Below are 23,534 nucleotides of genomic sequence, written 5' to 3' on the forward strand. Positions count from 1 at the left end.
GGGTAATTCATAGATTCCATAGGAGGGTACAGAAGACTCAAGCTGTGGTCACTTGTACCCATGGAAGGCTTGTAATAGAGAGCTAGGAGGAAAGGGTGAGGGGGCAAAGTTAGAAACTGTCTCTCTCCAACCCATCTGCCAAGTGTCTCCAGGACATAGCTTCTCTCTTCGCTCCTTCCATCCCTACGTCTAGCCTCTGCCTATCCCTTCTCACAGCAACCTCTTGCCCCAGGGTTTGTGGGGAGCAATCGAGAGGAATTCCTGGCCGGGAGTCAAAGGCGCCCCCAGCAGGCTGGCAGGATACAACAGTAAGCATATGCCAGGAGCCGTTTGAAATTCCAGCTCCCACAACCCTGTACAGAGTCTCCACGTGGGGCCAAGAGAGATGGGAGCGCCCCCAGAGCAGGGGGACACTTGGGACATTGTATGCTGTAAAGAAGACAGGCAAGTGCGGAATGCAGCCAAGGAAGGAAATTACAACCCTAGCAAGAGGCAGGCAAGATGTGGGTGTCGGTCTGCAATCATCCACCAACAACCAGGGAAAGGGTAACCCCCCCCAAAACAATTGATTAATATGAGGCCCATGGGAAAACTCCTGGCTGAGCCCAGAAAGTTCTGGTTGCCCTTGTCTTCAGTGGGGCAAGGATGACCCCTAGCCCTGGCTGTGCCTGAGACCTCACTTACTCAGAGATGTCTACGAGAAGTCTCTAGAATGCTCAGCCATTCTTTGTGCAGCAGCAAGAAGGCCCCAGGCATATTAGTGCAAACCTTTAATGCCAGCACTTGGAAGGATCTCTGTAAGTTCAAGGCCAGTCTGGTTTATATATCAAGTTTCAGGACAGTCAGGACTACGTAGTGAGATTCTATCTCGGAATGAAACAAAAATAAACACAAAATAAAAAAGGAAATAAAAAATAAAAAAGGAGAGAAAGGGGCTCAAGAGATGCCTTGGGGGTTAAGAGCAATGGCTGTTTTCCTAGAAGAACCAGGTTTAGTCCCCAGCATACACATGGTAGCCCAACGCTATCTGGAACTCCAGTCCCAGGATATCTGATGCATGTACAGTGCATGTACAAACTGTACATATATACAGGCAGGCAAACACGTATATAATAAAAATAAATTTAAAAAGAAAAGAAGGAAGGAAGAGAAGAGGAGAGAAGAGAAGAGAAGAGGAGGAAGGTCTCAAGGGGGAGAATGCATGACTGAAGTTGTGAAAGATTCCCTGCTGGACTCTGGGCCATGCCCTTGTCCTTGTCACTCCCCTTCCTGGGTCTGGTCCAGGTGTGATAGGTTCAGACAACAGCCCCTGCCCAGCTTTCAGCACCCAAGCTGTCACCGACACCCACACTAGTGTGCCTGGCTTGCTACCATCTCAGCCACCATCATCCCTCCCCTACTTGCAGTGCGGCTCCAAAAACCACAATGCTTTTGCGGAAATTCTTTTTTTTTTAATTAATTGATTTCTATTTTATGTGTATGGGTGTTGTGCCTGTATGTATGTGCAGTATGTGCATACAGTGCCTTCAGAATCCAGAAGGCATTGCTTTGGATCCCCTGGAACTGGAGTCACAGATAGATGTGAGCCACCATGTGAGTGCTGGGAATAGAACCAGGGTCCTATGAAAGAGCAACCAGTGCTCTTAACCACTGAGCCGACAAGTTTTTCCAACCAGAACACTCCAGGAAGGACCATTGACTGCTGGACCATTTTCCATTCTATCTGAGAACTTTAAGACTCAAACACTCTCCGAAGCTCGGTTTGCTCCTTTCCTGACCTTTCCACTACGATCAAGTCTAGAAGCTCAGACAAGGATTCGAAAAACAGAAATCTGGGGACTGGGGTTTGGAATGCAAGGCCCTTAAAAGCTGAAACCCTCCCAATCCTAATCCCCTGTGCTCCAGACAGGAGCCCCCAGCCTTCCCACCATGCAGACTGGTGTGCTGCAGCGAGACAGGGCATGCGCTGGTTAGGAACATGAAGCCAGTACCTTGAGCCTGGGCAAACAGGATGGGACAGGAAAGAGACAGGGCATTTGTGAGCAAAACCAGGGTGCTGGAGGCCTCTCCTCCTCACCTGAGAGTCCAGGAGAGATGCAGGAGAGAAGGAAAGAGCAGATGCCAAAGGGTTGGCGGAAGGTGTGTGGTCACCGGGGGTGGCAGGATCTTTCCCCTGGAATTCTCACCTGGCAGGAAAGGCCCACCCTCCTAGGAATGGAAAACAATCCCTGGCATCTGGCCCCCGAGGCTACATGGTTTCTGACAATCCACCATTATTATCCTGCCTGCCTCACCCTAGGCTGATGCAGAGGGAAAGCTGAGACAGGCAGGAAGGCAGGGTCTCTGGCTAAATTCAGAATCTGACTCACCCTCTGGAAGACTCCAGTTATCTCTATCCCTGACTATACAATATTAAAATGGTGAGAGGGGCTGGAGAGATGGCTCAATGGCTAACAGCACTGGCTGCTCTTCCACAGGACATGGGGTTAATTCCCATCACCCACATGAAGGGTCATAACCACGGGTAATTCCAGTCCAAGGGGACCCAATCCCTTCTTCTGGTCTCTTCAGAAACTAGGCACATCTATGGCGAACATACATACATACAAAGGCAAAATACCCACATTCATAAAAATAAGAAAGAAAAAAGTTGCTAGGTGATGGTAGTGCAGCCTTTAATCCCAGCACTCGGGAGACAGAGGCAGACAAATCTCTGGTTCAAGACCAGCCTAGTCTACAGATCAAATTCTAGGACAGCCAGGGTGACATAGAGAAACCCTGGCCAAAAAAAAAAAAGAGAGAAAAAAAAGAAAAGAAAAAAAGAGAGAAAAAGAAATTAAGTAGAAACAAAAGAAAAATTTTTTTAAATAGAAAAGAACCTAGTAAAACAAACAAACAAACAACAAAAAAAAAAAAAAAACAAACAAACCCAGAAACAGATCAGGAGAGCCCTTGGCAGGGCAGGTAGAAATTAAGACCAGAAAGAGCAGTAGTTTGCCCAAAGTGTGCCAGCATGATTCTGCTCTTTACAATTTGTCTTTGCTTAGAGATTGTTTTTTGTTTGTTTTGTTAGCTATGTCTCTCTTTCTTTTGAGGCAGGGTCTCACATAGCCCAGGCTGGACTCGAACTCCATATAAAGGTCATCCATCTGGTCTCCTGCTACCCACTTGTGGCAGTTTGACAGTAGTGTGCCACAATACCCAACCCACCATTCTCTTACTGTTCCTTTGAAAGCTCACCTTCAGGTCCCCTCCTTGTAGGAAGCCCTCATGCCTCACCCCTGGGTCCCTTTGTCCTTTACACCTTGGCCACTCCTCCCATGGCTCCTTGCTACCCCAGGATGAAGTCCATGTTCCCTCCTGTGGCTGCTTATGCCTAAGTCCCATGTGGCTGGAGGCTTACATTACCTCTGCCTATTCCTGGGGTCCCCTCTCTCTCTCCTCCCCCGCTGACCAGCTCCCCTAAGAGTTCTCCCTGAAGCCCTCTGGAGTCTCACCTGGTATCTCTCTGGAGCCCTAGGCTCAGTATACAGCGCTTCTACTTTCCTGGGGTTGGGGGTGGGGTGCCTGGAGCCATCTGGAGCTCAGCTTGATGGGTCTTACCTTGGGCTTGAGACCAAGGTCCAAGGGTTCAGTCACTTGCTCAAGGTCATACAGTAGGTACCAGAGCTGGGTATGGGGCCTTTTAGGGGAAGGGAGGACAGAGGAAACAAACTCCACAGCCCTGGGAGTCTCAGCCAGAGATGACTTAGTATTACTTTTTTTGTTTGGTTGGTTTGGTTTGGTTTGGTTTGGTTTGGTTTGGTTTTTCAAGACTGGGTTTCTCTGTATAGTCCTGGCTGTCCTGGAACTCACTCTGTAGACCAGGCTGGCCTCCAACTCAGAAATCCTCCTGCCTCTGCCTCCCAAGTGCTGGAATCAAAGGCGTGTGCCACCACTGCCCGGCTGAGATGACTTACTCTAACCCTCTCCTCCAAGGCCCAGAAGCCCATTATTCCGCAGGCAATGCCCCACACCACCCAGCCACACAGCCACACTGAGAGGCAGGCCTGTCCCACTGAACCACAGCCACCATCCCCCACCCCCACCCCTCACCCCAAGATGAGTTTGGAGAGCAATCTGCTGCCCACGCCATTTTCAGTTCATCTTTTCCTAATTTTGCTTTGAGGAAGTCACCGTGGCTGGGCGCTTTCCCCTTCTCTCATGCACTCCTAACGGGTTCTTTTTCTACTCCCATGTCTCTCGAAGCTTGGAGGATGGTGACTAAAACAGAGGGCCCTGCCTTATAGGATAGCAGAGTGGCAATGAGCAGGGTGGAGGCAGGTGCTAGCAATGGAGGAGAATGGGGCAGAGTGCAGGAGCAGCCCAAGGAGTGGATATGCCCCTTCCTTGCACAAAGGCCCTGAGGCACAGTTAGCTTTCCATAGCTTCAGGCAGGGACAGTATCATACCAGCCACCTTATGCATGCCTCGGTCCACAGGTCTTCCAGTGGACTTTTGGGGGTTTACAAAAACAATCGAGTAGATGGCCCTGACTCCAGGAGGTGGTGTATGGCTGGGACCCTGAGCCAACAGCAGCCAGTGTGGTGACAAGGGGACAGGCATCACACAAAGTGAAGGAACCCAGAGAGCAAAAGCCCACTGGTGACTCTGGAGCAGTGGGCATTCAAACAGGATTCAGGAGGAGGGGCCACTAAGGAGTCAGCAGGGTGAGCCCCTTTTCCCAGTGTGGAAGAGGGACAACACCCATGCAAAGGAACAACTTGTACCAGAACCATAGGCGTGCATGTGTGCGTGCGTGCGTGCGTGCGTGCGTGCGTGCGTGCGTGTGTGCATGGGCTGTTTGCTTCCTTCCCCAGGTGCATGAGTCCAAGAGAGGCTGGTGCTCACTCAGGCCTTGGTCTCTGCTGTGAGATCGGGGGTCCCCTTAGCACCTGCCTCCCCAGATGTGAAAAGTAAATGGGACAGCGTGAGTCATAAGCCAAGTGTGCCCTACCAGGCAGGGGTTTCCCCATCACCCAGCTTATCCTGGTTTGGAAGAAGGTCCTATGTGAACTGAGATGCGGAGTCTGGATCTGGGCGGGAAGGTGGTGGTGACTCCTAGTTCCCACCCCTGGCTTTCTGCCTGCTGCCAGGCTGTTATTTGTGTGTGTGTGTGTGTGTGTGTGTGTGTGTATGTGTGTGTGTGAGGGCATGCTACAATGCACAGATGGAGGTCAGAGGACAACTTGCAGTACTTGGTTCTCTGCTTGTGGTAGCTCAGAAGTTCTAGGTCTTCCTCAGCTACATAAGGGGTTCAAGGCTAGCTTGGGCTACATGGCTATCCCAAGCAGACAAATCCCAGTGTAGTAGTCAGGGTTCTCTGGAGTCACAGAACTTATGGTAGTCTCTTTATAGTAAAGGAATTTGGTGATGACTTACAGCCTGTAGTCCAACAATGGTCAGCAGCAGCTGTGAATGGAAATCCAAGGATCTAGCAGTTAGTTGCTCAGTCCCACAAGGCAAGCAGGCAAAGAAGAGAGAATCTTCCTTCTTCCAATGTCCTTATGCAGGTCTCCAGCAAAAGGTGTGGCCCAGATGACCTTGAATTTGGAGATCTTCCTGTCTTAATCTTCTAGGATTCACAGCCACTATGCCTCAAGATCTCCATGCTGAGATGGAGGTCGGAAACTTGTATCTCTCACTCTTACTCCTGCTTCTCCACCTTGCCTCTTGCCCCCTTGCTCCTCCTCTCTTCCCATTCTCTTTCCCCCTCTCTCCACGTGGTCATGGCAATCCCCTACTTCTCTACTCTCTCCTTCTGCCTTACTCCCCTCCCCATGCCCTAAATAAACTCTGTTCTATACTAAAAAAAAAAACAAAAAAAAAAAAAAAAAAAAAAAACAAAAAAAACAAACAAGCAAACAAAAAAAACCTTGTATCTCTTAGCCTCCAGATTAGGCCCACAGGTGAGCTCTCCAATTCTGGATTGTACTTCATTCCAGATATAGTTAAGTTGGCAACCAGGAATAGGCACTACACCCAGCAATAACACAACAACAACAACAACAACAAAAACCCTAGCTCATCCAGGCTGATGAACTTAAACACACAGTACGCGCTTTACTTGACCATCGGTTTCTGAGTGCCTACTATGTGCCTGCACAAATTGCTCTGAGACAGCCCAGCCTACAGATGGAGGTCACACAGGCCAGGACAAGCAGCAGGTACAAGAAGGCACTAAGGTAGCTTCAGGCTGCTGTGACCAGAGTACAGTGTCTGGGGAAGACGGGAAGGTGGTTCTGTGTCGGAGCTTCCTGACTGTATCGTATTCATCCCATTGAATTTTATTTTGCCAACTGGAGGGCCTGTTCTAGCCCTGCCTAAGACTGCTGAGCGCTGCCTTAAGTTTTGTGAATCAAATCAAAAGGTCTGGGTTGTAGCTGGGCATGGTGGTACATGCCTGGAATTCCCTAGCACTTGGGAAGCAGGTGAAGAAGGATCAGGATTCAGGGTTAGACTGGGCTACATAGTGAGATCCAGGCCAGCCTGGGTAATCCCACCTGAAAATAAATATCTTTGGGGTACAAGGCCGGGCAGAGATGTTCATTAGGTCTCACTGGGTATATTAGCTTGATTCTCACAGCCCTGCTCCTACAGACCAGAAAAAAAGAACCAAGTCACCTTCATACAAGACTATTCAGACATCCAGCAAATATTTACAGACTAGGAATGAGGCTAAGGGGCATGTCCTGAGCCCAACACATAGTAGGTGCTCCATAAATGTCGTTGGCAGGGCTGGAGAGATGGCTCAGTGTTTAAGAGCACCGACTGCTCTTCCAGAGGTCCTGAGTTCGAATCCCAGCAACCACATGGTGACTCACATCCATCTGTAATGTGATCTGGTGCCCTCTTCTGGAGTGTCTGAAGACAGCTACAGTGTACTTAGATTATAATAAATAAATAAATAAATAAATAAATAAATAAATCTTTAAAAAAATGTTGTTGGCATATCAAAAATGTAAACCATGGAAGCCTGGGTCTGATTCCCTCCCATCCCCTGCTCTATGCCCGGAACCTTGTTTTCTAGAAACAACACCTACCCTAGCACTCAAGAGCCAGAGGCCAGCTTGGTCTACAGAGCCAATTCCAGGACAGAGAAACACTGTCTCAAAACAAAACAAAAACCAGACAAACAAACAAAAAGAACAGCCCTACCATTTTCAATTGGCTCGGGCTGCTGGGATTCTCCAGTGAGAGACCCAAAGACTGAGGTCAGTGGTGAGCTGGGAACTGGCAGCTGTCAGGCAGAAGGGCCCAGGCCTACCATGGGTGACAGGCTTGGTTGTTTAACACACCTTAGTGGTGCTGTTCTGGTGTGGAGAAAAGTGGGTGGTATCAGTGTCAAGGTGCATGTGGTGCGTACATGAGGACTGCTGTCCCTCTGCTTGGATTGTCATCTGTGGAGTGACTGGATAAACCTGTAGAAGCACAGGTCAGCCACTGTCACCTAGTACCATGTGTAGTGTCATGTCTCAGGCTGGGTGCTGGCCAGGCAGCCTGCTGGAGGAGCCAAGTGGGTGGTGGCTGGAGGGATGGGGAAGTGGCTGCCCTGGCTATCTTTAGTACCTTCCCTCAGCCTTTGACTGTGTCGGGCTGAGGGAGTCAGGGCCACTTCTCCATAATCACATGAAGCCAGTGACCTGGAGCCTCAGAGACCCACTGTCATATCTGACTCCTCTCTGCCTGTTGTCAGGGGTAAGCACTCCATCATTCCCATTTGTGAAGGAAGCATAGCCCATGGGTGAGCTTAGGGAAGGAGAAGGACAGAGGGATTCCAGGGACTGTAGTAATACTGGAACCACACCCCTCTATCCCTCCTGGAGCCTTAGTGGTCCTGCTTGTTGTGGGCCGTGGACACAGTAGTCAGGTGCTTAGGTTAGCTTCCTGAGGGAGCATCTGCCTTCAGCTTCCCTACACCAAGGAATGAGCCTCTCTCTACCTCCGAGTCCTTCTATGCTATGGGCTGTCAGGATCATATATACTTGGAAGCAGGCCTCACTCTGTGAACTGGAAACACCAGCTGTGGGGATGGAAGCCCAGCCTGAGGTGTGATACACAGTAGGTGCTCACCAGGCAAGCTCTGTCTCCCCTACCCCACCCCCCAGGAGCCAAACCAGGCCTTACTGCTGCTCCTAACAGAGTGATCTTCATGTTGGCTGGGCTCAGTCCCAGCAGCGTCTACCCCACAGCTGGTCACTGGGTACTATTAATCACACTACCCCTCTCCCAGCTTCAGCTTTGCATCTGTATCACTGTAGGGGTAGTAAGGAACCCATTTCAAGGAGTGGCCCTAAGGATTCTGAAGGTGTGAAGATCTCAGGCTAGACTGTAGAGAAGGAACTACGAGGCTCTTGACAGTTGGCCAGCAGCTGGACCAAGAACAGGCCCCTTGTTAGGCAAGCTGGTCTTCAGTAGAGGGAAGGGTGGGCAGAGGGACTGCAAAGTCTCAGACAAGTAGGAGCTTGCTGGGAATCGTCAGAATAGGTTTCCTGTAGTACTAGGGAAGGAGGCAGCCTGGGGCCATCACCACCCCAGCAAGACTGTCACCAGGATCCAGGTTATAGCACTTTGAGGCTGCCTCCTTGGGCAGTCCCTAGTATGTGGTAGACAGTGGCTGTCTCTTAAGTGCCTTTTAAGGCAATGGCAACTCCACCACCACTTCCCTGTCCCCACTTGCTCAGATTCTCAGCAGGTATTTTTGTTTTTCAAGATTGGAATGAGACTCCTTTTGTCACCACAGGATTCCAATGAGGCCTGTCTGGGGGTTCTGGTGAGAGAAAAGGAACACGCCACAGGCACGGGAGACACACCCTCCAGGACCTACATGGGGAAGGGTGGGGCAACCTGGAGAAATGCTGGAGGTTCCCACCCAGGTACAGATGGCTGTACTTGACAAAATTTCAGCACCTACTGTGCACCAAGCTCTGTCCAAGGGAACCTGAGGTAAGAGAAGGCTTTTTCAGCTCTCCTCCCTTGCATTTCTGAGAAAATGCCAAGTGTCTCCTGTTCAGGCCTGAGAGGTCCCACCACTGGGCAGCCAATGGCCTGTTATTTGAACTTCTCCGCATTTATAATGTGCCTCCCCACACAAAGTTCCTTAGAGAAGCAGCTTCAAGTCCGCTTCTTGTCTCTCCAGTACTCCAGCAATGGTACTGGTGTTCAGTCTCTAAAGACTAACCTGGCCTTGCCGGCTATCTTGGGGCTGCCATTTTGAGCTAGGGCCAGCCTTCAGATGCTGAAGATGACATCAGAACATCCACAAGGTGGCTCACAACTCCATCCTCTTGCTTCTTCAGTCATACACATAAGTGTAAAAACCACACATACCCACAAAAAACTAAGGCAGCAGGGCATGTATCTTTAATTCCAGACCCATCTTAGTGTACTTGCAATCTCAAAAGGTCACCTCACCTGTATTCAGAGAATAAACAAGTCCACTGGTAGGGGTAGTGAATTTGGGGAAATGGCCACCCTCTACAAAGGTGTGACTAAGCACCTAGGATGATCTTTATCCTTGTGGCCCTAACCTTGAGAATGTTCTGATACTGGCCACGTAACTAGAGATAAGGCCATGCAAAACCTAGACTGCCTGGAATTAATGGGGAAAAGGGTACTTTTAATGTTCCCTTCAGGACTAACAGGTTCTAAACAACCCAAGCATGGGGTCTAAAATCTTTAGAATGCCAAAGACAATTTAATCCCAGCGCAGGAGCTGGGCTTTCAGTCATGTGCTACATCCACCCCCTGGTGGCCCAGGCCTAAAGTACAGCCTGAAATTGCCAAGCAGCATTAACAGTTGAACATTGACTTACACCCTCTGCATGGACCCCAAAGTCTCTCCCCATCAGGGTCCTATGAAAGGCCAGGAAGCTCATGGGCAGCCTCCAATCTGATGCAGACAATGCTATGATGCCATAATATGGAAACCCAGACCAGCCTATAAGTGTGTGTTGCTCAGAAGCCTGGTTGAGGGAAGGTACTAACCTAACCCAGCATCAATTCCAGTTCCACTGGGTCACAGGGCCTAACTCCAGACACACACTATCTGGATTGGACCCTCAGAGCCAAATCCAGCTGTTCTAAGCTGGGTTGGCATATTAAAACTTCATGCATGTTAAGTACTAGGACAAGCCCCAACTATTAACTATCCGGTAGATCATACCAAACCTTTTGCAGATTTTAGCAAGCCTAGGGCCTCATCAATACTGCCTAAGAAATCAGGACTCCAGTTGGTATCATCCAAGTTCTCTGTACAGACTGGGATTCAGAGGCTGTGTGACAGAGACATCAGGGACACTTTACACTGTTTGCTTTAGGGATTGTAAACCTGTCAGTTTCAACAAATGTTGCTAAGAAACTAGGTTCCTTGTTTCTTAGTGGATAGGACACCCAAAGCCAAGCTGGCCACTGCTAGTAAGGAAATGCAAGAAAACCAATGTTACTGGAAATATTTTATTGATGAGACCACCAGAACCAGCTGTGCAAAGTGATCGTAGAATCAAGCACCCTCCTCCTTGGCAATGCGATCTTTCTTGAGTGGTCCCTGTGGAAGAGAAACAGCAGAGTTTTATTATTCCTGCACAAAGCAAAGGAGGCAAGCAGCAAAAAGACAAAAGCCAGGCAGCCAGGTCCTTACCATGAAGGCTTTCTTCTCCTCCATGGTCTGGAAGCGACCATGGCCAAACTTGGAGGTGGTGTCAATGAATTTCAGGTCAATCTTCTCCAGTGCCCTACGTTTGGTCTGGACCAACAAGGACTGTAGGCCAAAAAGAAATGGTCAGTGACTGACAACCAGCATTCTAATAATACTTAGCACCAGCCCAAACAGCCATCACTGACATGGAAACATGACAGTGGGTCACGCAAAGAAGTTCCCTCCTTCCCAGACAGGACAACTTTCCCACACCCCAGCCTGACTGGTCAGAGCCCAGGATCAGTCTCACCTTACGAAGAGTGAGCACTCGCTTCTTGGTTCCTACCACGCAGCCTTTGAGCATGATGAAGTCATTGGTCACCTCACCATAATGGACAAAGCCACCCTAGGGAATCATAGAAAGCTATTGGTCAGCAAGGCCAGCTAGTTGTGTATCACTGAACCAACCAAGTTCAGCAGGGCTGTTCTCAGAAGGAAGGCAACAGGGAATAATTCCTCAGTCTCACTCGGGTGCTGTGCCCAGCACACATTCCAGAGCCTCATCACAGAACAGCTGAGCTTGAACACCTTTCACCATCCCCACCTAGTGGACAGCTAACTGCTGTGCAGGGGCATGCATGGCAAGCCCTGCAGCAGACACATCTTAGGGGTCAGCTGCCAGCACTCACCAGTGGGTTGATGCTCTTGTCAGACAGGTCATAGTCAGTAGATGCATTGTTCTTGATCAGTTTACCATCCTTGATGAGGTAGCCTTGACCAATCTTGTAAATCTGCACCAACACATGAGAGTCAACAACTAAGAAGGCAGTCCTAAGAACCAGCATCCAAAGTCAGAGACAAACATTGTCAGCAACTGGCCAGATCAGCATAAAGTGGGAGGGAGGTTTGATCCCAGGTAGTGGCCCAGATTAAAAACACTGCTCTGCTATTTGCTGGATGAAAGACATAGTCTCAGTACCCCTCTTCAGTTGCCAAGCATGAGTGTGACGAATCTGAGTATGGTAGTGATTCATGCCTGCTATCCTAATAACCTTGAATAACAAGAATGCTATAATTCCAAGGCAGCCTGTACCATTATCTCAAAAAGCATAAAAACTGGTTATAAACGAACCTGGGAAAGGGTTAGGGCATTAAACATGGGCTAGGCAGCCTCATACATCTATGGATTCCATGGATCTGAGACCCTCTGCCATCTGCAGGGTCTATCATCCTTACCTTCTTGTTAATCTCTGTTCGGTGATGGTAGCCTTTCTGTCCAGCTCTAGCCACAGAGAAGGCTACACGGGCAGGGTGCCAGGCTCCAATACAGGCAACTTTGCGCAGACCTCGATGGGTCTTTCGGGGCAGTTTCTTTGTATGCCAGCGACTGGTCACCCCTGCAAAGAACATGTTAACTTTTTTAAGGGAGCTGGGCACAGTCCTGTCCCTTCCCTAGGAGTACCCAAGATACTTGTGATCAGATCATTGACTAAATTATGTAACAATGAGTAAATCTGAAAATAAGAATTCAATTCCAACTCTACATTTCTATCCTATTTTAAATCAGATTGGATGGGTGTCTGCCTAAATTTGCAGTACCTTCAGCTTATGTGTTGCTATGATTGGGTTGAGGCAGTCTTATTTAACCAGATATGGACTCTATCTAGGGAGCTGAATGTGTCCTGCAAACCCCCTCTTCATGGCCACCTGACATTAACAAGGGAGAGGGTCAATCGGGCCCTCCTATATGAGGAGTGCCATCCCTTTTTCTCAGAAGGCAGGCAGGCAAGGAGCTGCTTCCACAGCTTCATGTGGGTGCTGTGGGCAGCACACATCCCAGGACCTTACATTAACACCCACAGAAGCCACAGCAAAGCTCACCTTTGTACCCTTTGCCTTTTGTCACGCCGATGACATCAATCATCTCATCCTGCCCAAACACCTGGTTCACAGGAACCTGCTGCTCCAGCCTCTCTCGGGCCCAGTCTAGCTTCTCAGCCACAGTGCCTCCATTCACCTGGATCTCCATCAGGTGTGCCTTCTTCTGGCGCAGAGGAAGCAGACGCATCTAAAAGAAGCAGATGAAACTTAGATCAGGCTGGTTGCAATTTATCTTTTCAAGTAAATGAACTGGTAAGTAAATCACCCTGAAACTCAAAGCCAAAAAAACTTGATTTTTGCCAGTGGTTGGTAGACTATATGACCTACCAAATTATTCCTAATTAGCAACATGTTTAGAAAACAGAACACATGGCAAAATCACATGGCCATTTTTCAGACAGCACAGTAAGACTAGAAGAGCAAGCCCATCAGTGTCACAGTGCCCTCTGCTGGTTGACTATCAGGAACTAAGACACCAGAAATATCTCTAATCCCCTCGGATCACAAAATGCCCGCAAAATGGCCAACACATTGGGTGCTTACCTGAGTGTGGGCAATTATGCGGATGACCTGGCAGTACTTCTTCATGCTGTTGAAGTCCTTCTCCAGCTGCTTCTTGCCTGTTTCATCCTGCCATTTCTTACAGTACTTGGTGAAAGCCTTCTTCTTAGATTTGTGCCTTCAGGAGCAGAGCACAGTTGGGGGAGGGGCCTGGTGCAGGCCTTCATCACCCTTGCAGTGGGTGAGAGGAAGGCAGACTGGCACCATTTGGGGAGTGGGCTCATTGCCGGCTTCTAAGGAGCCTTTTCCACCGGCAAGCGGAGCCTGGATGAAGCTCATCGGGCAGAGCCGAGCGGAGCTGAGCAGAGGCATACAAGTTAATATTCACCACAAATATACAAAACACAAAACTCTTGCTCCAGGATACCAGAACTTCCCTTTATCTGGGGGCATATCTCAGTGGTAGAAGCCAGGGGCCCAGGCCAGAGAACTTATCCAGTAGGCAAGGCCAACATCTTATCTCAAACTAATGTCCAGAAGCAGGGTGATTTTCCAAGCTCCCGACACCTCAGTGTCAAAGCAACACTAACACCTCAGCTAGCCAACACCCTCAAAGGTTAACAGCTTCTGGCTCAAAAAAACCTTTGATCAACATATATTCATATTAAACCAACTTAATGTGTCCCTTAATTCTAGGGGAGCCCAAGAACTTCCCAAGTTCTTAAGTTTCTTACCAGTTCTTATAGAACCGCCTTTTACACTCATCACTGATATGCTCAGCAAATACAGTCTTGAAGGTCCGGAGGCCTCGTGGGGTCTCAACATATCCGACAATGCCCACAACCACCATTGGTGGGGTTTCCACAATGGTCACAGCCTCCACAACTTCTTTCTTGTTCACCTCTGTGAAGACAAAGGGCACAGGCTTCAGCGGGAGCACAAACAAGTGTCCATTTAGAAGGCTTTCTCTCTCTGTACCAGGAAACTGGGCCTTCCAGGACTGCTCATCACATCTCCACTCTCCAACTGCAGCTTTTAACAGTTGAGTTGAAGGTTCTAGGTGTCACCACCAGCTAGCCTGCACTTACTAGGCAAGACTGCTGCTAATCCAAAACAGGCAGTATGCCACTATCAGCACTCACGCACTAGCAAAATGCCACGTGTTTCATTCCAGACTGCCTCTAAGAGGAGCTCTAGCACCAGCCTGGTTTCAGGTATGGTAACTGCGTCTAGAAAGAGTTCCCCAAATTCAAAGCTCAATGATCTCTTTGGAGAGTATAATAGATTGCCTACCCTCATTTCAGAGGACCCGGGTTTGATTCCCAGGCAACCACATGAGAGGAGCAACTTCCCAAACAGGGCTTTGCACGGGATTAGAATCTCTGCCTTAAATTTTGCTAGGCCAAGGCTCACTCTTAGTGTGTGCTTATCAGAACAAAGCACCCCAGGATGGAACTCATCTATTGTGCTTCTTTCTAAATTTACTGTAAACACAGGCAAAACTACACACAGCCCAAATTGGACAAGGAAGCATTGTACATACTGGATCCTGGCCTGTCAACTTCCCGGACGATGTGGGTCATGCCAGCCTTGTAACCTAGAAAGGCTGTGAGGTGAACAGGCTTGGAAGCGTCATCCTTAGGAAAGCTCTTCACCTTCCCACGATGCCGGCTGCTGCGCTTGCGAGGCAAAAAGCCCAAGGACCCATGCCTGGGAGCTGAGAATTTCCTGTGAGACTGAGGTAAAGGGGGAGATCACCAACACTGTTATCTTCCCATCAAGCCCAAAGTAGGATTCCACTTTAACAGAATTTTATCAAAAGATAGACTGCAATAAAACTTGAGCAGAACACTTTTGGTTTCCATGTCTTTAAAACAAAAACAGCCAAGTCAGGATTCTAAAACTCCTATGGGTGAGCTTTCATTAGTCGCCGCAATATGGCGTAACAAGCAGCCTACAAGTAGGCCTCTAGAACTCCCAAAGCCAAATCAGAACTTGACAATCAGCACAGAGTATCTGCCCGCCCGTCAAAGGGTTCATCATTTGTGGCTTCTGAGAACTCCAGAGATCCCTTTCCTTTCTTGGAACTTCATTCTAAGAGATTGTACCAGATTTGCCAAATCGCACCCCTAAAAAGTCTACAGCCGTTCCTAACGTGGACCCTAACCTCGAAGCAGCCACAAAATAGTCCATTACGTAAGTCCTTTAAGACTGCCCTCAACCAAACGGCTCACACTGGTGAGGCCGTTCCCACGCACGTTCTCTTTAAGGCCGCTAAGGCCCCTGGGGCTTAGGCATGGTCGCGGCCAACACTCAGCCCATAGGACATCCTCTTAGTATTGGTGAGGGCGGGATGGCGCGGATGGGAGGGGAATACAGGCAGGCCCGCGGAAGGCCAAGGAAGAAGGCAGCACGACAATACGTACCATTTCGCCGCCACACGCCGCCGATAGAGATCGACAAGGCGCTCGTGCAGGCTATATAAAGCCAAATGATGGCTCCGCCTCCTTAGCGTACGAACGTGCTGACGCACGGCCGTCGGGTTAAAGGGCACGCATCGAACGCATTTTACACACGTTTTCCCGCCCACTCAGGAATTGACAAATAGCGGTACGGAGGGTTGTTGGGTTCAAACTTTATAGAAACGCCTTGGAGCCGGTGAGGTTTAGAACGTAATGAATTCACGGTGTTCTGCAGCAGCCAATGATGATGAGGGAGAAAAATGGAGGCATTGTGCTTCCTATCACCTCTAGATCGGAATGACACAGTGCTAGTCCTTTCGGTCCCTGCTACAAAACGACGAAACAACGGGGTTGAAGCAGGCTTAGTGCGATACAATTGACTGCGTTTCTCTCGTTCCTCTCGCGAGCTCTTTGGTTTTGTTTTGTTTTGTTTTTCGAGACAGGGTTTCTCTGTGTAGCCCTAGCTGTCCTGGAACTCTGTAGACCAGGCTGGCCTCGAACTCAGAAGTCTGCCTGCCTCTACCTCCCAAAGTCGTGCGCCACCAATGCCCCGCTCTTGGGAGCCTAGAGATCTTGAGTTTAATTCCCAGCAACCACATGGTGGCTCACAACCACCATCGATGCCCTCTTCTGGTGTGTCTGAAGAGAGCGGCAGCGTACTCATAAATAAAATAAATAAATCTCTTTTAAAAAAAAAAAACAGAAAGACTGAATGAAACTGCTTTTTGCCTAACCAGTGATTTTGATGTGGCAATGACTTGCCTTTAATATGCCATGATTTCGGGCACATCTCCCTCAGGTCCTGCCATTTCAGTCTCCAGATGCCATGTCCTGCTCATATTTTGCTCTTAGTTTTCGGATTTACAAACATGTGAGGTTTTTTCCCTTGTGTGTACGTATGTGCGTGCCTGATATTTTCCGAAGTCAAGAGTGTCAGATTCCCCCTGGACCGTTAATGCTGTGAACTAACCCTGTGTCGGTCCTTTGGGATGGCAACAAGTTTTCTTGTTGTTCCTGGCTGTCCTGGAACTCCCTCTGTAGACCAGGCTGGTCTCGAACTCAGAAATCCACCTGAGTCTCGAACTCAGAAATCCGCCTGCCTCTACCTCCCAAGTGCTGGGATTAAAGGCGTGTGCCACCACCACCCGCCCCGCAACAAGTTTTCTTAACCACTGAACCATCTCTCAAGATCAAGAATTTTAATGAATTTATTTTTAGAACAGCAATATAGCTTTATTAAAAGTAAGCAAGAATTTCTGAAAGTGGAGGGGCACTAGTTAAGGATAATATCCTTAAGTTCTTTCTAGTTTTATTTGTGTGAGTGTTTTCATCATATATGCACGTATACAACATGTGTCCAGTACCGGAGAGATCGTAGTACCTGGGAGATTAGAAGAGAGTGTGGGACCCTCTGGAACTGGAGTTATAGGTGGTTGTTGTGCAGGGAACCAACCCTTTGGTCTTCTACAAGACCCCTTAACTACTGAGACATCCCTCCAATCCCAAGAAGAATTTTTTTTCTTTTTTTAAGATTTATCTGAGCTGGGCAGTAGTGGTGCACGCCTTTAATCCCAGCACTTGGGAGGCAGAGGCAGGCGGATTTCTTAGTTCCAGGCCAGCCTAGTCTACATAGTGAGTTCCAGGACAGCTAGGGCTACACGGAGAAACCCTGTCTCGAAAAACAAATTATTTATTTATTTATCTATTTTATGTATGTGAGTACATTTTTGCTTTCTTCAGACACACCAGTAGAGGGCATCGGATCCCATTACAGATGATTGTGAGCCACCATGTAGTTGCTGGGAATTAAAAAGCTCTGGAAGACCTGTCAATGCTACTAACCACTGAGCTATCTCTCCAGCCCTTTCTTCCCTCTTTCTTTTAAGTTTATCTATTCTTATTTTATGTGCATCGGTGTTTTGCCTGCACATGTATGTTTGATGAGGCTGTGAGAGCTTGGAGTTACAGACAGTTGTTGTAAGCTGCCATGTGTAAGATTTTGAGTAGGCTCTTTATCTGGACCCAACTAATGAGTCATCCATGTTAAATGTATTAATGATTAGTATATTTGACATACACATGAATTTTGATTGACTACAGTAGCCATGCTCCATTCAGTTGAAGGAGTCAATGACCCAATAATGCAAACCAATTGTAATTCAGTGTTTTATGTTTTAGAAAAACAAAGAACACTAGCCTTTGGGAATCAGGTTTTGACCTCTAATCCTGTTCTCTGTCCACAAATATTTCCTGGCCACGTGGCAGTTCTCGAGTTCTTTGGTTCTGACCTGTTTTCAAGGCTGCCTCTTTCAACAACGAAGAATAAGGACAGGCAAGTTGGTGCAATTTTGGTAGGAGAGGCTGGAGGATTAGTGGATCAAAGCTATCACTGACTACATGAGAGTAGTAGAAGGCTCTTAAACTGATTCTAAAATACATTTAGAAAAATCAAGTCTTTGCTGGGCTGGTGGTGGTGCACACCTTTAATCCCAGCACTGAGTTCAAGGCCAGCCTGGTCTACAGAGTGAGTTCCAGGACAGTCAGGGCTATACAGAGAAACCCTGTCTCAGAGAGGGGGGGAGGGGGGAGGGGAGGAGCAAGGGAGGGAGAGGGAGAGAGAGAGAGAGAGAGAGAGAGAGAGAGAGAGAGAGATGGAACGGAACATAGCTGGGCAGTGGTGGCACACGCCTTTAATCCGAGGCAGAGACAGCTGGGTTTCTGAGTTTGAGGCCAGCCTGAGGCAGATGGATTTCTGAGTTCGAGGCCAGCCTGGTCTACATAGTGAGTTCAAGGACAGCCAGGGCTATACTGAGAAAAACAAAACAAAACAAACAAAAAAAAAAAAACAGAGAGAGAGAGAGAGAGAGAGAGAGAGAGAGAAAGAGAGAGAGAGAGAGAAGACCTCTAGGTATTGTACCAAAGCAATTTCCTCCCAGCTGAAACACTGTCCTGTGAGGGAAGTTCCTGAGACTCAGAAAGTAAACAACTCACAAGTCTCAGGAAGTTGCTGAAGTTTACCAGATTCACAGGTTATATAAACTAGGAATTGCTGAGGAGAGACTTTTCTACCTGTAAATCTGCCTGGGTGCTGTTCAAAGAGCTCCAAGATTGCTAGTGAGCTTTTTGGTACTGGAGTTAACTGTCCTTAAGCTATCCATGCTCCTGTAGTAACTTCAATCAACTCATTACTTCATTAAGTTTGACTTTGGTGGTATCATTTCTCTGGGCTATCATCTGTGTCATCTCTAGAGTGGTATATATTTATTCACATTTTCCCAGGGAATTTCTCACACAACAGGATCATGGATCCTGACTGATCCATGATTAGCAGCAATGAGGCTGTTATTTGTTTGTTTGTTTGTTTGTTTTATATGTATGTGTCTGTGTTTGCCCAAGGAGTCTGCAGGCAACAGATCCCTCTGGAGCTGTAGTTATAGGTTCTGAGCCACCCAGTGTTACTACTAGGATCTGAACTTTGGCCCACCACAAGAGTAGCATTTGCTCTTAACCACCGGACCCTTTCTCCAGTTGTCTTAGTTAGGGTTTTAGTGCTGTGAACAGACACCATGACCAAGGCAACTCTTATAAAGGACAACATTTAATTGAGGCTGGCTTACAGTTTCAGAGGTTCAGTCCATTATCATCAAGGTGGGAACATGACAGCGTCCAGGCAGGCATGCTGCAGGAGAAACTGAGAGTTTCACCTCTTGTTCCAAGGGCAGCTAGAAGACTGGCTTCTGGGCAGCTAGGACAAAGGTATTAAAGTCCATGCCCACCGTGACACATCTACTCCTACAAGGCCCAGTCTCAAGTACCTAAAGCTAATACTTGAACGTAAGTCTGAAGCAAGCCTTGAACTAATTCTCTCATCTCCACCTCCCAAGTTCTAGGACTACAGCCACCCTGGTTCAGAAATAAGGAGGGTTACCGAAGATATTGTGAAACAATAATCTTTTGCCACAGTGTTTAATAATAAAGATGATGTTAATCTGATGGTGACCAGAGTTGCTGAAAGTCCTCCCAGAAGTATTTTCGGTATAAGGGTACCACAGCCCCTGTGTACGCTCATGGCTCTCCTTCACTCGTTCACTCATTGGCATATAAAAAGACATAGCAATTCAGCAATTCCAAGAGCTTTAAAGGCTGTGTGCCAGGAAGCAGGACCAGGACCTGAAAGATATCACATATCTCTTTCACAAGGGCAACTACATAGGATGAACACAGCCATCTATAGCTGACTGACAAGGGCCCATCACATTGAAGGCTTGTGGGAGTCCAGTGGGTGGGTGTTAAGGCACCCAGATGGCTCCTTGTATTCTGCTATATTCTTCACGAAGTGGCCCATGCCTGAAATCCAACCCTGGGGGGAACTCTGTGAGTTTCAGGCCATCTTGGTCTATAGAGCAAGTTCCGGGACAGCCAGTGTTGCATGGTGAGATCCTATTTTCAAAGCTGAAACAAGGCAAAATAAAGATACTCACATTCACTACTTGTGCAACTTTTAAAAATAAAAAATAAGCCGGGCGGTGGTGGTGCATGCCTTTAATCCCAGCCCTTGGGAGGCAGAGGCAGGTGGATTTCTGAGTTTGAGGCCAGCCTGGTGTACAGAGTGAGTTACAGGACAGCCAGGGCTATACAGAGAAACCCTGTCTCCAAAAACCAAAAATAAATAAATAAATAAAATAAAAAATAAATATGATGCACTTGCCATGCCTGATGTCCTGAGTTCAGTCTTTGGAACTCATTTAGCGGAAGGAAAGAAGCAACTATCACAAGCTGCCCTCAGATTTCCACACACACGATAAATATAATGATAACAAATTAAAAACAGGGGCTGGAGAGATGGCTTGATAGTTAAGTGTACTGGCAGCTCCTCTGGCACCCACAGGGCGGCTCGCAGTGGTTTATACCTTGAGTCCCAGTGAATCCAATGCTCTCATCTGGCCACTGTGGGTACTGCACTTTGAGGCCACATAAGTAGGCAGAAAAAAAAACCCACTCATATGCATAAAAAAATAATAAATTTTCAAAAAACATTTAATTAAAAATAATCGGAACAGATGTTCCTGGGTTTTTAGCTCAGTCCGGTCCGTAGCGGTCGGCCGGGCTTACCCCTGTGCCCGTCCACTCCCAGGCAGTTTGGATTTGGAGCTGACACTCCTAATGCTGACACTCCTGAGACCTCCCAGCAATATTGTCTTCCTTGAAGCTGGCTTGGTTCCTCCTCTTACCTTCTCTTATCAGCAGATTCTATTTGCATTTCTGTAGGCCCACTTGGGACACCTCTTCAACTAGAAGTAGTCTTTTGTTTATTTGTTTTGTGTGTTTCTTATTTTGAGCCAGGGTTTCTCTGTGTAGCCCAGGCTGTCCTGGAACTGTGTAGCCTTGGCTGGCCTCAAACTCAAAAGAGATGCACCTGTCTCTGCTGGGATTAAAGGTGTGTGCCACCACGGTCAGCTCTGCCTTTTAAACTGCAGAGTCATACTGTAAACCACACAAGTGTAGATAGATTGGTTAACTGATTTCCCCTGTGCTGTGTGACAAGAGTGTTAATATGAGTAATTAAGATTGGAATAAAATCACCTTGGCTGGATTACCAAGGTGTAGGTGGGATTATGTAGCATACTTGCAGTTGAAACTCCTCCACCCTGTGAATTTATTGTTATAAGATAAATCATGGAAAGATAAGAACCTGTTCATCTATGTGTGGCATAGAACTCAGGACAAGGTACATAGAGACAAGAGGAAAATGTTTCTATAGCATTCAAGGACAAGTCGTAAGCGCCTGTGCTGGCTGCTCAGTCCAGGAACCTCCTGACCATACACAGCTTTGTGCTTCCCAGAAAATGCTTTGTTCGGTGTGATAGCTAATGCCTGTGATCTCAGCACATGGGACTGTCCCAAGTTTGAACTGAGCACGGGCTATATAGTGAATTCACTATATATATATCAAGAGCACTTGCTCTTACACTGGACCAGAGTTTGGTTCCCACTACCCACACAGTGACCCACAAAGGTCTGTAGCTCCAGTTCTAGGGGATCCCACATCCTCTTCTGACCTCCTCAGGCAATGCACATACAATGCACATACGATGCACGTAGGCAGACACTAATACAACATAAAGATAAAAAAAAAAAAGAAAAAAAAAAAAAGAAAAAAGGGGCTGGAGAGAGGGCTCAGTGGTTAAGAGCACTGACTGCTCTTTCAGAGGCCCTGAGTTCAATTCCCACCAACTACATGGTGGCTCACAACCACTTGTAATGGAATCTAATGCCCTCTTCTGGTGCATCTGAAGATAGCTACAGTGTACTCATATAAATAAGATAAATAAATAATTCTTTTTAAAAAATAAATAAAATGGTTCTATTTTGCTGGGCAGTGGTGGCACACGCCTTTAATCCCAGCACTTGGGAGGCAGAGGCAGGTAGATTTCTGAGTTCGAGGACAGCCTGGGCTACAGAGTGAGTTCCAGGACAGCGAGGGCTATACAGAGAAACCCTGTCTCAAAAAAATAAAAAACAAAAAAACAAGCAGAAAAAAAATAAAGAGAAAAGTCTTCCAATCCACAAAGTTACAAAGATTTTTTTCTCTTGTTTTCTTCTATAAGTTTTATAGGATCATAGTTTAATAGCTGCCTCAAAGATTTCTCATGGGCATGGTAACACAGTCCTGAAACTCCATTCACAGGGATAAAGAAGCAGGAGGTATAGAAGTTCAAAACCACCCCCCTCCACAGAGTGGAGCCAGCCTCTACAAGGAACCCTATCTCAAAAACAAAAGAAAACAAAAACAACAAATGAAAACAAAAACAACAAATAAAAACAAAACAAAACAAAACAAAAAAACCAGGAGCCTTAAAGGTTAAACCGTGTTGAGGTTGGGAGGAGGTAGGGTGTATTTATTGACCACCTACTGTTTGTGAGGCCTTTGGATATAGACAAAACCTAACCAGCAGGAGCCCACGGATAGAGGAGACAATGGAAGAAATAAGTACATAATTAATTATTGGATTAAGCAAAGGGATAGGGAACTGTGGTGGAAGGGGAAGGGGATCTCAGGTCTGTTTTTTCCCAGCTTTTGCTTCTCTTAAAGCTCCTTCCCGGTGGGGGGGATGTATGACGTCATCGGCGGAGCTAGGCGGCAAGGTGGTTCTGGGGACCCAGAGGCTCTGCAGATCTCTTAGAGAGGGTCATTTCTGCAGCCAGCGACCCAGCGACGCATTCAGTGAGCCACTGTACTGTGTCAAACGAAGCCCCTTCCCTTTATTTGGAGGCAGAGAGCGAAAGGAAAGAGGCAAATGAATAAATAAACAAATAAATACCTAAGGAAAAGAGTTTCCTGAAGAGCTACAGCTCAGAGGGCTCCAGAAGGCCCGGACGCGTCTGTACTCTCTGTCCACACCCCGATCACGCGCTATTTTGCAAAGAGGTCACCCCGCTGGCAGGGAGCGCGCCCCACACCGGGACCCCAGCTTCTGAGCGCGAGCTTCCCAGAGCTGCACCTGCCGTGCACGAACGCCCCCTGGCGGGAGCCCCGGCCTGCGCTAGGCGAGCGCAGGGGAGGGGGCGGGGGCGCCGCGCACGCGCAGGGGCCGGCGGCGCGCTCCGAGCGGGGGGCGCCGCGCGGTGCAGCCACGATGGAAGGGGGTGCGTACGGAGCGGGCAAAGCCGGGGGCGCCTTCGACCCCTACACCCTGGTGCGGCAGCCACACACCATCCTGCGCGTCGTGTCTTGGGTAAGGACACCGCAAGGCGGGGCGCGGGGCACGGGCGCGACCTCACCTGGCCCGGGAGGCCCTGCGGACACAAGCGGATCGGGGCCCCTGCCACCGAGTTCCTCAGCCCGGTCGCTGAGACCTCCAAAAGCTGTCGCTGCTTTCACTCTAGCGGCTCAGTTCGCGTGCGTCCGCGGGGACGGAGCCCCAAGTTCAAGGCCGCTTATTGGGGGGCGCGGATCAGGGCGTGGATCTTTTTCTAGGGCGCACTGCTGCACCTGCCGCGCGCTTTCGGGGTGA

The 23,534-nt window shown here is 48.2% G+C and overlaps 2 protein-coding genes, 1 long non-coding RNA gene and 3 other non-coding genes across 7 annotated transcripts in view; 1 reads left to right on the forward strand and 5 right to left on the reverse strand.

Moving 5' to 3' along the window:
* Window positions 1-10,480: 10,480 nt before the first annotated feature.
* Rpl3 (ribosomal protein L3) lies at window positions 10,481-15,595 on the reverse strand. The gene is made up of 10 exons (XM_031349675.1): window positions 15,484-15,595; window positions 14,601-14,793; window positions 13,792-13,960; window positions 13,100-13,235; window positions 12,557-12,743; window positions 11,912-12,072; window positions 11,365-11,466; window positions 10,986-11,081; window positions 10,679-10,798; window positions 10,481-10,585 (listed from the first exon to the last, which is right to left on the reverse strand). The coding sequence occupies exons 1-10, from the start codon at window positions 15,484-15,486 to the stop codon at window positions 10,541-10,543; spliced, it is 1,212 nt and encodes a 403-aa protein (XP_031205535.1). The 5' UTR covers window positions 15,487-15,595; the 3' UTR covers window positions 10,481-10,540.
* Window positions 11,157-11,250, reverse strand: LOC116082823. The gene has a single exon (XR_004115459.1). It is a non-coding gene; the product is annotated as a small nucleolar RNA U83B (small nucleolar RNA).
* On the reverse strand, window positions 13,236-13,290 carry LOC116082834. The gene has a single exon (XR_004115468.1). It is a non-coding gene; the product is annotated as a small nucleolar RNA U82P (small nucleolar RNA).
* Window positions 15,042-15,105, reverse strand: LOC116083160. Its single transcript, XR_004115622.1, has one exon. It is a non-coding gene; the product is annotated as a small nucleolar RNA SNORD43 (small nucleolar RNA).
* A 3,876-nt stretch (window positions 15,596-19,471) lies between the features above and the next one.
* Window positions 19,472-23,196, reverse strand: LOC116076116. Its single transcript, XR_004112822.1, has 2 exons — window positions 22,842-23,196; window positions 19,472-19,971 (listed from the first exon to the last, which is right to left on the reverse strand). It is a non-coding gene; the product is annotated as an uncharacterized LOC116076116 (long non-coding RNA).
* The window catches only part of Syngr1 (synaptogyrin 1), a 30,661-nt gene continuing 30,104 nt past the window's right edge, over window positions 22,978-23,534 (forward strand). For both annotated transcript variants that reach the window (XM_031349698.1, XM_031349704.1), the window contains exon 1: window positions 22,978-23,255. In XM_031349698.1, coding sequence (XP_031205558.1) covers window positions 23,157-23,255 — 99 coding nt within the window. In that variant the 5' untranslated portion in view covers window positions 22,978-23,156. The remainder of the gene's footprint in view (window positions 23,256-23,534) is intronic.

Source organism: Mastomys coucha, unplaced genomic scaffold (assembly GCF_008632895.1).
Source record: "Mastomys coucha isolate ucsf_1 unplaced genomic scaffold, UCSF_Mcou_1 pScaffold11, whole genome shotgun sequence".
Lineage (NCBI taxonomy): Eukaryota > Metazoa > Chordata > Mammalia > Rodentia > Muridae > Mastomys > Mastomys coucha.

What these genes read in the sequence shown, in the direction of transcription:
- Rpl3 (XM_031349675.1), bottom strand. An exon ending in AGTTGACAGGCCAGGATCCA is followed by an intron (nt 13,961 to 14,600) that starts GTATGTACAATG and finishes TTGTCTTCACAG; the next exon opens with AGGTGAACAAGAAAGAAGTT. An exon ending in AGGCGGTTCTATAAGAACTG is followed by an intron (nt 13,236 to 13,791) that starts GTAAGAAACTTA and finishes CTGCTCCTGAAG; the next exon opens with GCACAAATCTAAGAAGAAGG.